Genomic DNA, 15,064 nt, shown 5'->3' with positions numbered 1-15,064 from the left:
CTGTGAAAATTGAATTTAATCAGAAGCCACTGACAGATTTCTGGATTGCGCTGTTAAGACACTGATGCCCTTTGCAACCATGTACTACCTATGTGAGAGTGGATTTCTCGGCCCTCACTAACATGAAAACTAAATACAGGCACAGACTGTGTGTGGAAAATGATTTAAGACTGAGACTCTCTCCAATACAACCCAACATTGCAGAGTTATGTGCTTCCTTTCACACCCTTCTCATTAACCTGTGGTGACCCTGGTGCTAGAAGGATTACGCAGCTGGAGGTTGAATATTTGAAGGGGTAAGGGACTATAAAAAGTTTGGGAACCACCGCATTAGAACATTGTAATGTTTTACAATCTGGACGGGATAACTTCAGTCAGTTAACTTTTAAGAAAATCAACATCTATTGCAGTAAAATGAAAAACAACTCAACACAACATTAGTTTTAATAATTGCAATTAATTTTTATTTGTTGCTCCTCTGCAGAAATGTTTAATCGGCCGATTACAGAAAGGGAACAAAGATAATATGCAGAAATGGTACACATACTGTACATAAAAAACACAATCATTTAGCTATTCAAATAACGTATTTAGTACAAGTTAATATTTATTTTCCACTTTAATTTAGAAAATAATTTTAATTTAGAGCTACTGTACTTGTTTGGACAAACAAATGGCTCATCAACCTTTCAATAGTTGCCTTTGGGTTTCGTTTGCAGATGCATTGTTATACAGTACATTTCAGACTAATATATTTAGGACAAAACATCTTGTAGTGCAGTAAGACAGAGCAAGAAACTACATTTTTCAAGATTGTGGCCTAGATTTAATCAGATCAAGCATTAATCGTCGGTAGCCCACACCCGCATAGCTGATATTTTGGCAGTGTCAGAGGTGTAACTGCGTTGGAGCTGTCAAATCGGTGAGCAGCTGCTCTTGATCATTGTCACGAAGCCACACCCGTCCCACTCGCATTAGAAGTTCAGAACGAGAAAGTGTAGGCTATATAGAAATGACGGCACTCAAATAGAAAATCATTTTTCGATTAATTTCCACCAGCCTAATCGAGGTGTACATGACATCTCACATTCCAGTGTTCGAAATTGTAAACGAGGCTGCATGGCATTTCTCTTAATGCGAATTGGTGCCACCAATGGCAATGTCCGCTTTAGGTATAATGCCAGGAGCCACTTGTGGATGTGACAGCTCTACCGCAGTTCCACCTCCAACACCAGCAAAGCAACCGCTATGTGGATGCTGGCTACAGCGGATCTGATTGAATAGAGCCCTTTATCAATTCATTTTGGCTTCCGAAAACACATCAGCTGAAGCATATTACAGGATTATGGTTTGTTATGTTTCAAATGACCATTGTTGTCTGACGACAAAGCATACAGGTTAAATTCTCATTACAATTCATAACGTGAGTCTCCCAGGGCTAAGCATTGTTTTGTCAGGTGCATATACTCTGCCCCAAAAGTGCATTGTAGCTTGTCCTTAACTATTGACTTGAGAAAATCCTACCATTGAGTTGTATCACTGCTGGAATATACAGATGTATGTTTGTGAAATGGTCTTAAATCAACCAACATAAACAGGTTCTGCTTTTCGCGCTCTCACTCATTACCTACGTTCTTAGGTACAGATCAATGAACAAGGCACCTCTAGCATTTTTAAGCATCAACACTGTCATATGAATAAGCAGCACATTACACACGGCAGCCTTCAGGTTTCACCTATCCCTCACTTTCAACGAAAACGGGTCCCTTCAATGTATTGGTTTACGTTCATCTATACACAGTACAGTTCATTCCTTTTACAACATTCATAATGTTATCATGAAAATGTGCTTCTTCCATCAAATGAAATCTTACATTCTGAAGAGGGACTACAACACAGAGCTATGGGAAACATTTCTTGATCTCAAATGAGTAGTCTGTGAAATGGAAGTTGAAGAAGCAAATATTTTTCACCATGAAAACATAACGGTGAGAAAGAAATAAAAGTTTATAAATTCAATAAATAATAGTAAGAGCTTCGCTGAAAGCAGAGGTAACATAATAAAAAAAACACAACCCCTAAGCCACTTTGTTTTATCCCCAGCTATTACCACCTGAGAACATCTTTAGTTTTCCTGGCTGAATCCTGTTCCGTGCACATGACCTAGCCTGGGGGGCGGAGGGGGCAGTGAGCCAGTGGCAGGGCGGGGGAGGAGCTAGCGGAGTGGATCTGTGACAGAGCTGGGCATCGGGGCAGGGGAGAATGGAAGAAAGGAAGGGGTGTCTGTCTGACTGTCTGCTCTGACCTGACTCCTCCATCTCACCTGCGATGGCCACGATGAGGAGGGCATCAGCTAACACTCAGCTGGGCGAAGCCAATCAACTTCACGTTGTCTGGGATCTCAGTGTCATCACAGCCAGAGACCTGATGGAGGAACAGATCAACAGGGTAGGTGGGGGGCCATGAAATCCTAACACTTGTGTACACAACAACATTACCAGACATAATCCAACACCCAATGAACAGCTGTACCCTAACAATAAGGATTGGTTTTGGCACTGATCCTACTTTAAGTAGTAAGCCACTATTTAACGGATTAATATTATTTTGACCTCTTTTGCTCTTAAAATCCTATAAACCAAGAAAACTTGAAGTACAGAAGATTTGTCCCCTTGTTACAGGGCCACGAAGACATGAGAGCAGAGTGGAGGAATTACAGTCCTTCAAAAGATAATTTGCCAAATGAAACATTTACGGCGAACGCTTTGAAAAGTATCTACACTATTTCACCTACAGCCAAGGTGGTAGAACAATGACATTCCTCCATTTGATAATAGAAAATGCTTCGTATCACCTGTGACGACGTCTTTAACAGCTCTATTAATTACTACATCAAGGTATCTTTCATTACTGTTGTTACTAGAAATCATGTGACACAAGCAATGCAACATGCACAAAGACAACTGTAATTTCCCTTCAGGGTATTCATTTAATCTAATAACTAATAATATTCTGATGCAACAGCTTCTACTGTGAAGGGTTGCAGCGCAATCTATCGTGCTGTGCTTTGCACGGAGAAAGATTGGATATGTTCCTTGTTAAAAGCTCTATGACTGTGTTGCACAGGTCTGTGTTGCATTTAATCATGATGATATTGGCATCCTGAGACCTGGGGGGTTTCACTGGCAGGAAAAGCTCAAAGTGATCCAGAAGTCTCACAAAGCTCCCTATCGTGTTCAATGCTTTTTGTAAATAAGACGCGCCGTTTGAAAAAAGAAAATACAACAAACAGAGAATTATTTTGACTGCACTTGAGTTATTGGCATGGCTAACTCCACAAAAGCCCTTTCAGAACTAGAGGAACTTTTGCTGAAATTTAAGTGGTATTTTATTGAAAGTTCATTAGAGAGTGAGTGCGGCTAAATATGGCTAATTTCTAAACTCGTAATGCTCCTATGCTGACCCACAAGGATCCCTTATTACTGGCCAGACGCATTCAGAATGGTTTGAGTGCAGTCTCTGAGAGGCCATTGATATTTTTCACAACGCTATCCCCCTGGAAGTGGTACAGCATGAGTCAGTGGCCTGATGTCTGCCCACCACCAGCAATTTAGAGCGGAGAATGGAGAGAGGTTCTGTCACTCCCCGGATAGACTGGTGGGTCTATCCTGTGGTATAAACCCTCTTGGTAAAACGTTCGGAATTGTTCTCGGAGCGAAGATAATTATTCTCACTGTCGGCATGTGTAGTGAAACCACAAACATAGTTCAGTGTTTTTAGTCGATATTTGGAGTTGAGTGGTTGTGTGTGATTTCGTGCCGTCTGGAACTGGAACACTGTGTTAACAAATTGAAATGGTAAAGTGCTCTGGCCAATATATTTAACCAGCCATGCCCCAGCCAGCAGCACAGTCTGGATGCTGCTGCACTAACCCCTCTGATGCAGTTCTGCACACCAGGGAGTATCTCCAGCGACATTCACCAGCTGCTGATAAGACGTACATGGCAGAAAGGTCAAAGAGTGATGTACTGTGACCAACCGCACAGATGTTGTTTACCTCATCAACACCTTCCAAAAGGGTGCTAAAAAATAGCCCTAATATTACAGCAAACCCACCGGGAGCGGCATTAATTGCTCCCTTAATTCTTCTCTGTAGAGAATTTGCATTGTTCCGCTCGGTGTCGATCAATCACATAGTGGTGTGCACAGAGGGAAGCATATGTGCAGATTAGGAGTGTCAACCATCAGTTATTTCACTTAGAGGACAAAGTCAGTGCCGCGACACTGTCATTACAGATTTCTCCCATTCTCTAGCACCACTGCTCATTTGGGATTTGAATGTATCAGTATTTCCAGACACCACCTCCCTAAAGCATTGTGATTTAATTGGTGTGAGACATATTTTCAATGTAGGTTGAGAGTTATAGAAGTCAATCAATCTGTGTGATGTAACGTTCTGGTTTTTGGAAGCGTCCCTCTTACTTCATGTACTGTAGCTAGCTTGAGACATGAGGTGGTGTGACATTTATCATTTGGGCACTCACCAGTTTAAAGGTCAACACTTTGTAGGTAGTTGGGTCATCTACAATTTTCTGAAGGTTAGCAGCAACTGAAAGGTAATGTCATATATGGAGTATGTGTTACTAGTGTTATTGCACAGTCACATCAGATTATCTACCATAGATCATATGATGAATAAATCAACACCGTACATCGCTGCTCTTATACCTCTCATTGACTTTGAGAGGGATATGATTCTTTTGAAAACACCAGTCCTAGGTCAAATACATTTGTCAAATACGTTTAAATACTTGAACCGCACTTGATTTAGTTTGCCCGGTAAAATAGTCTCAAATGTACCAACTCCGAGTTAAATCAAGCGCACCTCAAATCCTTTCAAGTATTTTACACATGCATTTGACCTAGGTATGGAGAATACATGCTAAGCATGTGGGTTTAAATAAGCCCTGCATTACATTAGAAAACAAGGATGAAACTTTTACCGACAACAACATCGTGTCCATTGACAAGGCCAGCTGAGAATAGCTCCTGGGAAACCCCATCGGCAGTGTCTATGGAGAGAATAACAGACAACATTAGAACCAGGTGAGAAGTTAACATGTGCCATACGGTACTACACTTCAATACAATATCAGATGGTGCTAACAACCACATTCTAACATTAGCTTCTTCGTTGTGTGCACCTCTTACCTCGGCCAGGGGTGAACTCAAACCGGATGTCATTCAGCTCCTTCCTGGAGTTCCTGGCGAGAGAGATGGGAAGGTGATAAGTATTTAAGATGAGTCACATGTGAACAGACAGTGGGTCCAGGACCTGGTTAGCCTGTTAGTGCTTTACAACTCCATGGCATGACAACAATAGTCAGAGGAGTTGGCTACAATACAGATCTGGGACCAGGCCAAGAGTCTCCGTGTGTTCTATTTGATTCAGACTGTCTGAAAAGGATCCTGACAAGCAGACCCTCAGGAATGGAGGAGTGGAAAGAGACAGCCCGTCTGCCACATCGACACTTTAACCCTCTAGGCTTCACACACTGGGCCATGTTAAGCACATCGTTTTCCTAACTAACTGCTTAAGTCAGTGTTACTTCTAGCTACTGTAATATCCACCTGTATTCATTTCAGGACGACACAGTTGGTGTAGCATTAGTGGTAAAATGTTTATCCTTGCATGTGACTCATGTATATTAAATAGGCTGCACTGTAAAGCCCAATAAATGTGATTATTTTGAGTTGCCATGATGGGGGTAAGTCTCATGAAGAGTTACAAAGAACAGCTGACTGATGTTTATAGTAAACAGCAGCCTCTCTGTGCATTGGCCAAACCCTCCTTTTGGTCTGTGTACCAGTGGTGAACATGCATACTGTACAGGTTGGGAAAAAGTCATCTACGTACTGTATATAGCCTATTGTGGTGACTACAACATCATCACATCAAATGTCACTGGTTGCATACACATATTTTACAGATGTTATTGCAGGTGCAGCAAAATGATGTTTCTAGCTCCAACAGTGCAGCAATACCTAACAATACAAAACAATACACACAAAACGAGCAATGTCCGAGTCAGGAATATAAATATAAAGTCCCAGTCAAAAGTTTGGACACACTTACTCATTCAAGGGTTTTTCTTTATTTGTACTATTTTCTACATTGTAGAATAATACTGAAGACATCAAAACTGTGAACTAACACATATTGAAACATGTAGTAACCCAAAAAGTGTTAAAAATGTAAAATATATTTGGATTTGTTTATGATTCTTAAGTAGCCACCCTTTGCCTTGATGACAGCTTTGCAGACTCCTGGCATTCTCTCAACCAGCTTCACCTGGAATGCTTTTAAGGAGTTCCCACATATGCTGAGAACTTGTTGGCTGCTTTTCCTTCACGCTGCGGTCCAATTCATCCCAAACCATCTCAATTGGGTTGAGGTCGGGTGATTGTGGAGGCCAGGTCATCTGATGCATCACTCCTTCACTTTCCTTCTAGGTCATATAGCCCTTACACAGCCTGGAGGTGTGTTGGGTCATTGTCCTGTTGAAAAACAAATGATAGTTCCAGTAAACGTAAACCAGATGGGATGGCGTATCGCTGCAGAATGCTATGGTAGCCATGCTGGCTAAGTGTGCCTTTAGTTCTAAATAAATCACAGACAGTCACCAGCAAAGCACCCCCACAACATCCCACCTCCTCCTCCATGCTTCTCGGTGGGAACCACACATGCAGAGATCATCCGTTCACCTACTCTGCATCTCACAAAGAGACAACGGTTGGAACCAAAAATCAAACATTTGGAAATCAGACCTAAGAACAGATTTCCACCAGTCTAATGTCCATTGCATGCATTTCTTGGCCAAAGCAAATCTCTTCTTATTGGTGTCCTTTAGTAGTGGTTTCTTTGCAGTAATTATCCTTTGAACAGTTGATGTTGATATGTGTCTGCTACTTGAACTCTGTGAATAATTTATTTGGGCTGTTTCAACCATCAGCGCTTGATGGTTTTTGCGATAGCACTTGAAGAAACTTACTTGAAATGTTCCATATTCACTGACCTTCATGTCTTAAAGTAATGATGGACTGTTGTTTTTCTTTGCTTATTTGAGCTGTTCTTGCCATAATATGGACTTGGTCTTTTACCAAATAGGGCTATCTTTTGTATACCAACCCTACCTTGTCAGAACACAACCGATTGGCTCAAACACATTACAAACACAGAAGAAAAGAAATTCCTCAAGTGAACTTTTAACAAGGCACACCTGTTAATTGAAATGCATTCCAGGTGACTACCTCATGAAACTGGTTCAATGCCAAAAGCTGTCATCAAAGCAAAGGGTGGCTACTTTGAAGAATGTCAAATATAAAATATATTTTGATTTGTTTAACACTTTTTTGGTTAGTACATGATTCCATATGTGTTATTTCATAATTTTGATGTCTTCAATATTATTAAAAAATGTAGAAAATAATAAAAAATGGAATGAGTAGGCGTGTCCAAACTTTTGACTGGCACTGTATATGTACAGCAGTGGAGGCTCATCAGAGGAGGAAGGGGAGGACCATCCTCAGTGAATTTAAAAAATGTTTAAATATTGAAACATTAAAAAAGTCATCCTTTTTAGATTAAACTATGCTAATGTCTCCAAATAATTAATTAAAACACACTGATTTGCAATAAATGGTTCACAGTAGCCTCAACAACACTCTGTAAGGTAGCACCATGGCTAGTTTCCGTCCTCCTATGGGTACATTGACTTCAATACAAAACTTCCAGAGGATGTCCTCCAACCTATCAGAGCTCTTGCAGCATGGACTGACATGTTGTCCACCCAATCAAAATAATTAACCTAATACTAAAAGCATAAGCTACAGCTAGCTAGCACTGCAGTGGATAAAATATTGAATTTATTATGACGTGATCGTGACGTGATCAAGACAGCAGGCAAAATTACTGAACCAAATCAACAACAGAGAACAGATCGCACGCCAGACTAGCATCACCACCCTGGACGGTTCCGACCTAGAATATGTGGACATCTATAAGTACCTAGGTGTCTGGCTAGACTGCAAACTCTCCTTCCAGACTCATATCAAACATCTCCAATCCAAAATCAAATCTAGAGTCGGCTTTCTATTCCGCAACAAAGCCTCCTTCACTCACGCCGCCAAACTTACCCTAGTAAAACTGACTATCCTACCGATCCTCGACTTCGGCGATGTCATCTACAAAATAGCTTCCAATACTCTACTCAGCAAACTGGATGCAGTTTATCACAGTGCCATCCGTTTTGTTACTAAAGCACCTTATACGACCCACCACTGCGACCTGTATGCCCTAGTCGGCTGGCCCTCGCTACATGTTCGTCGTCAGACCCACTGGCTCCAGGTCATCTACAAGGCTATGCTAGGTAAAGTGCCGCCTTATCTCAGTTCACTGGTCACGATGGCTACACCCACCCGTAGCACGCGCTCCAGCAGGTGTATCTCACTGATCATCCCTAAAGCCAAAACCTCATTGGGACGCCTTTCCTTCCAGTTCTCTGCTGCCTGAGACTGGAACGAATTGCAAAAATCTCTGAAGTTGGAGACTTTTATCTCCCTCAACAACTTTAAAAATCTGCTATCCGAGCAGCTAACCGATCGCTGCAGCTGTACATAGTCCATCTGTAAACTACCCACCCAATTTACCTACCTCACCCCCCATACTGCTTTTATTTATTTACTTTTCTGCTCTTTTGCACACCAGTATCTCTTCTTGCACATGATCATCTGATGATTTATCACTCCAGTGTTAATCTGCTAAATTGTAATTACTCGATTTATTGCCTACCTAATGCTTTTTGCACACATTGTATGTAACAATATAACTTTAAACCGTCCCCTCGCCCCGACACGGGCGCGAACCAGGGACCTTCTGCACACATCAACAACGGTTGCCCACGAAGCACGGTCGTTACCCATCGCTCCACAAAAGCCGCGGCCCTTGCAAAGCAAGGGGCAACCCTACTTAAAGTCTCAGAGCAAGTGACGTAACTGATTGAAATGCTACTAGCGCGTACCCGCTAACTAGCTAGCCATTTCACATCCGTTACATATATAGATTGTCTTTTTTTCTACCATGTTATTGACTTGTTTATTGTTTACTCCATGTGTAACTCTGTGTTGTTGTCTGTTCACACTGCTATGCTCTATCTTGGCCAGGTCGCAGTTGCAAATGAGAACTTGTTCTCAACTAGCCTACCTGGTTAAATAAAGGTGAAAAAAAAAAAATAATAATAATAAAAGATCGTGATTGGATTGTCCTACTCCTTACATGCTTACCAGACCGGACACGTCGCGTGCGCGAGCGTCGCAAAATAAATGTAGAAATCCATATTATTCAATTATTGCACCCACACTGCTTGCGCGCGCCAACGAGCGTCTACGACACCAAGGGCTAAAATAGATGTCGTTCCCATTTCTGATGCAGATCGCGCTGCAAGTCCTGCCTCTCCCATCTCTTCATTGGTTTATAGAGGCAGGTACCCACGTGCCATCTCCTCATTGGTTATACCCATGTGGGTGATAGAAAAATGAACTGTTTTGCCGGTAGTCGTGGTAATACAATGAAAGTTGAGATGCAATCACCATATAATTGAAACGATGAAAAAGCCTGGGAGGAGAGATGACTAGAAACGATTCGGTTGGCCGTTTTATGTGTGGATTAATTGTCGGAGTAGAGATCCTTGTGCATTTCAGGTAAAATAACAACTCAATGTTTATATCCCAGGAAAAATTAGAAGCTAGCTAAATAGGACAAATTAACGTTAGCTAGCAAGTGCAAGCTAACTAGTTAAATTACCATACATGTTTAATGCTTTTCGACCTGTCCCCAAATTAATGTCATTGGTTCAGAGTTTGTTTTGATATTTTAACCTGCGTGTCGTGATCGCGTTTGGTGTAGGGAGACAAAATACATTTATGCAAGATAGCGCACGATGGCGCACGCGCGCAGCCGGTTTGGGCAAGGTGTTAGAATATCATGAATGCCAGAAATGTAAATGGGAAAATAACACATTCAGGAAATTATTCTAGAAGTAGGCTAACATGATTATGTTAAGAAACGGTTGATACCATGTGTCAGCAGGAATAGAGTCCATTAAAGACAAATCTCAATGGGTTCCAAGAAGTAGATATGGTAACTGTGCTAATGCAATCTTGTACTTGCGGCTGTGTTAAGACTGACATATTTGGAGATTTGATTTGGATTTGAAGTGTCCTTGCAGTGGAATGACCAGAATAATGTACAATTTTTAAAATCACTCAAACAGTGTAATTGTGGTTGTTCGTTAGTGCTGAGCGATTAATGCTTTTTGAGGTTCGTTAGGTTTCAGTTCGATTATTTTAAAAAGATCACGGTTTTCAATGTCAATATTTTTTTTCAACATTTAATGCATTATGAAGTAATGACATTACAATGATTTTACAGCTTTATACACGGAAATTCCAAATCCCAAAATAGTGAACATTCAATTGCCAAAACATTGAAAATATTCCATTGTCTGTGTCAGGTCCACATTGGATAGACATCAATGGAAAAAGAGGACTAGACTAAGAAATAATGAAATATTTTAGTTGTGTATATAACTTAGTTTTGATAACTTTATTATTTTTCAGTCCTTGAAGTCATCATCCCATCTCTGCTCAGACATTAGCATGAGCATTAGCAGCAACCATGCTGTGTTGTCATGTGTTGCTGCCTTGCTATGTTGTCGTCTTAGGTCTCTCTTGATGTAGTGTTGTCTCTCTTGTTGTGATGTGTGTTTTGTCCTATATTTATATTGTATTTATTTATTTTAATCCCAGGCCCCCGTCCCCGCAGGAGGCCTTTTGCCTTTAGGTAGGCCGTCATTGGCAATAGGAATTTGTTCTTAACTGACTTGCCTAGTTAAATAAATGTTAAATACATTAAAAAAAAATATATATATATATATATATATATCTCTGGTTTAGGAGAATAAAACAGAAAAATTACTCCATAAAGGCCATCCAGTGAATTTCCATATTTGTCACATGCCCGATTGATCCTTTCCTAAGGTCAAATGAAGTGTTGAAATGCAGCTGAAACACGGAATATAGCAGCTCAAATGCATTGTATAATTGATTTAATGTAAAACAGGTAGTCTTTCAGAGGGTGATAGAAGTATTACAGTAGCAGGAGGTTGACTAAGGATAATGATGTAAAAAGGGACTTGTATTTTTAGTAGTTCCATACTGTGTGAAGGTAACATCTGTCTGTGAGTTCTCTTGGCTCCGAGCTCCCATCTGGCTAAGAACTAAAGCAGCCTACTAATTCATACAGCTTTCTTATACAGCAACTTCAAACCAGCAAGACAAGAGGATGCCTCTCCTAATACCGACATGGTGCATAAAAGTCCATCTGCATGTCTATCCTATGTCAATTTTACACTGTACTACCCCATCTAAATTCGCTCTAACGTTGGCATTAATACAGTACATGGAGTCATTATAACAACAGCACAATGACTGATAGCTTCAAAAGGAGGGGAGTGGCTGGGCAGGCTACTGTACACAGCGTTGTGGGAGTGGGATTAAATTGGGCTGTAATTAAGATGCATAAATCACATCCATCTCCGCCCGCCTGGTAGCCCTTGACCTACATTTTACAGGAGATTTTGCATGTAAGGAACATGCTCCGACACATCTGTGAGGGCTAACTTAGTTCTGCGAGATAGAGCGAGAGAGACAGAGAGGCAGTAGGAAGAGAAGTAGGAGTGGATTTCCATCAGCTGCCTGTGAGTCAACTTTACTTGTCCAATTCTGCAGATTCACAGCTAGAGAGAAGTCAGGGGTGAAACTTGAGTTTATCGGATGGATGTAGGATGAGTAAGATCTCTCCAGTTCATCCACGGACAGTGGGAGAGCGTGCTGAAAGTGTTTCTGCGGCCACATCTGTGGCAGAGGGCCTGAGCCCTGCGTCTCCAACTACCAACTAAGTCCTCCTCCAGAGAGATCGGCAGCAGATTCCTGGAAAGTCCCTGTCAGATTACATTGTGGGAGGTAAATAGATCGCAGAGGACAGTCGGAGCTAAGCCGCACACACAGACTGAGAAACCGTTTAGAAGTTTTAGGGGTTTTAATCGGCTTCTTTTACGTCAAACGTCAATCTTCCAGAGTCTTACTAGGAGTGTTAAGATTTTCTTAAATAACTGTGTTCTTATCAACCCATCAGCACAGGGACAGAATAAGCCATGAATAAACAGACAGAATAAACCATGACTTTGCTCAGTCAGCTTCAAATCCCAGCATCCCACACCTTCCAAATGAATCACCAGAGATGTCAGTGGGCACTAACAAGCATTGGGGCGATTGGAGTGTTTACCAGGTAAAGCATGAGCTGAAATAATTAGTATAGAGAGGTCTTCTATCTACTAAAATAGATTTCCCCTGGTAGGCAATGAGGACTCAGGCAAACACTTGACTGGCAAACACAGAGAGAGTGCCATTCATGGAGGGGAGAATCTCCACTGTAGAACATGACAGAATGTTATCACTCCCAGTTCCCCTGAGTAACTCAAGTAATGTTTGTCTATAGAACAATTTAATACTTCTGAACTGCACTCTGCCACCTAAGCTGTTTGCAATGTATCCTGTCCAGACGTATGATTGGTATGTTGGGGAAAGTTAGCTGTAAAGCTCTCTAGCACTGAGAGCGTTCACTGCAGTTCAAGACCGAGGCCAGGTAAACAGATGGTCTGTTGTGTATAGACTACACACAGGGACTGACAGTGACCAGAAATCGACTTTGACATTTCTAACACACCGGCCCATTTCTTTCATTGAGGCCCCCACAACTGACCTCCCCCCCCCCCCCCCCCCCCCCCCCTCGATGACCCCACACCTGCCCATTTTATTCGTTGAGGCCCCCATTATTAGCCAGTTAATTATAACACCCCCCCCCCACCCCCCAAAAGAAAGTTAGACAGGCCCACCAGGCTAAAAATAGAGCAGCCTATCTGGCATTTGCCCGAAATGTCAGATGGTCAGTCCGCCCCTGACTACACAGGAGAACTCTAAATCCTGTGTGGCATTGACAGGGAGGTCATTTCTTAAAACACCAACAAAAAATCAATACAAACATCTGGGGGTAAACTGGGGAGTGTTTGGAGTGGGAGAGGGAAAGTACTTTAGAGCTCCGGCCTTGGAAAAGCCTACATGAATGGGCCCACTGTGTGAGAGGAGATAGTATTAATGTGCTAGTAATTAATTTGGGCTGTCAAAATAAAGGAGAGTAATTTGACTTCCTTGTGGGTTTTAATGAATGAGTTTACACACGGCAACGCACAATAATCAAAACTTTTTGTCTGAGTCTACACAAGGCAGGGTGGGCTGCGTGGGCATGATAACTCCAGCCGATGGACAGATGGAATAAATATGCCACATCTGCCTGGAGCTCTATTGGTTAATTGTTTGACTTCTATCCTCCCATGATTACATACCCTATTAAATCAGCAATCAATTGCCAGTGAGGATGAAACGTCAATATCTGTGCCAAAGTAGTCTTTCTTTCATGGAGCAGATCAAATGTTCAATTTCTTCTGTACAAAATAAAACAGTTCAACTCCCAGGTCATTCCAACTTTTCCTGTCGTTCTTACTGTCTTTTAATTGAAGTTTCCTGCCGGTTCCAAGTCCCCTAACTAAACTATTGACTTCACAACTGCCACCAGTTTGCCGGCAAAATATTGACAACAAATACATAGACTTAGTCAAATAAATACAAGTGTAAAAAGTGTTTTAAATTATATTATGCTGAAACCAATGGTATTCACTAAATTGATGGTTTATATTTTGGATGTTTTACAGCTTTGTCATTCTGTTTTATTTTTTAAATCATCTTATTTAATGATGTCATATATTTTACATGTGATAAGGCCACACAGAGAGCCAGACATAATTACAGACACCTTAGATAATCTGAAGTACTCATAAAGGCCACTAGATATCTTGTGATAGATTACATGAAATCCTTGAAAGATATCAATATTCTGATAGTTTCCATGTAAAATTAGAAAGTTTCCAGTAACATACCCGCCTTTGCAACTGTAACCATGGTCAACTAACCATAGCATCCCATCTGAATACAATTCTCGAAAGAACCTTAATTTATGGGTTCACACTAGCATAAATCTCTTTCTAATCAGCCTTAACATCCTTATCAGTTTTGGGAGGAGAATTTATATAGTCTTGTGTTTGTTCTTTCAGATGCAATTAAGTTTTTCAAATTAGTTTTGTATTTTTACCCAAGAGAACCCCACCACCACACGATGCAGCTCTTTACCACCAGAGCTCTGTTCATGGTTTACTCTTAGTGAAGCAATTGTTGGATTAAAACTATAATTACATTTGAATCTGCATGGATTATTACGATTACAAAACTGAAGCCTAAGAAACTTGTCAATGCAAGTCTTTTGTAAAAACAACTAGATACATCTAGCTACTATTGTATGGAAGAGTATAACATAATATTATGATTGGTGGAACGTGGTGTGTCCCATCTGACTGCTGATCAATCACTGATTAAAATATAAAGATGTATCTAGAAGAGTGATTACTGTAATTCCATTGTGACTGGAAAGAGACAAAGCTGGCACTATTCAATATGGGCTTTAATAATGCTATAGGTTTCAGGTTGAATCAGGTTACATAGCTCCAACAATTTCCCCATCTGTTTTTCACAACATAAATTCACTTTGAATGGAAATAAACTACAGTTATCTCACTTGTCCTACTATTATGTTAACTAGATAGTCAGCAAAGAAACAATGCAAGAATTGTATGAAAACATTTCCTAAGCTCCCTGGGGATGCCCTATGAATAATTCAAAATAACACTGCTTTCTGTGATTCCTTTCACCTAACATGCATCCTCAGTACCCTCAGTAAATTTTCTACAGGGACCTCCTAGCTCTGACTTGTATTAAGCTTAGCCTTAATCCTGTTGTCAAGCTCTCACAACCCCTCGGTTGACAATCCAGACTTAAA

At 41.0% G+C, this 15,064-nt stretch overlaps 1 protein-coding gene across 2 annotated transcripts in view; it reads right to left on the bottom strand.

Moving 5' to 3' along the window:
• Positions 1-437: 437 nt before the first annotated feature.
• Positions 438-15,064, bottom strand: part of LOC129821299 (STE20/SPS1-related proline-alanine-rich protein kinase-like) — a 29,950-nt gene continuing 15,323 nt past the window's right edge. For both annotated transcript variants that reach the window (XM_055878798.1, XM_055878799.1), the window contains 4 exons: positions 5,212-5,264; positions 5,004-5,072; positions 4,545-4,609; positions 438-2,424 (listed from right to left, as the gene is read on the bottom strand). In XM_055878798.1, coding sequence (XP_055734773.1) covers positions 2,350-2,424; positions 4,545-4,609; positions 5,004-5,072; positions 5,212-5,264 — 262 coding nt within the window. In that variant the 3' untranslated portion in view covers positions 438-2,349. The remainder of the gene's footprint in view (positions 2,425-4,544; positions 4,610-5,003; positions 5,073-5,211; positions 5,265-15,064) is intronic.

The sequence above is a fragment of the Salvelinus fontinalis genome, chromosome 23, assembly GCF_029448725.1.
Source record: "Salvelinus fontinalis isolate EN_2023a chromosome 23, ASM2944872v1, whole genome shotgun sequence".
In the NCBI taxonomy this organism is placed as follows: Eukaryota; Metazoa; Chordata; class Actinopteri; order Salmoniformes; family Salmonidae; genus Salvelinus; species Salvelinus fontinalis.
Note: the sequence above shows the minus strand (reverse complement) of the source record. Positions and strands in the feature narration are given on the sequence as shown.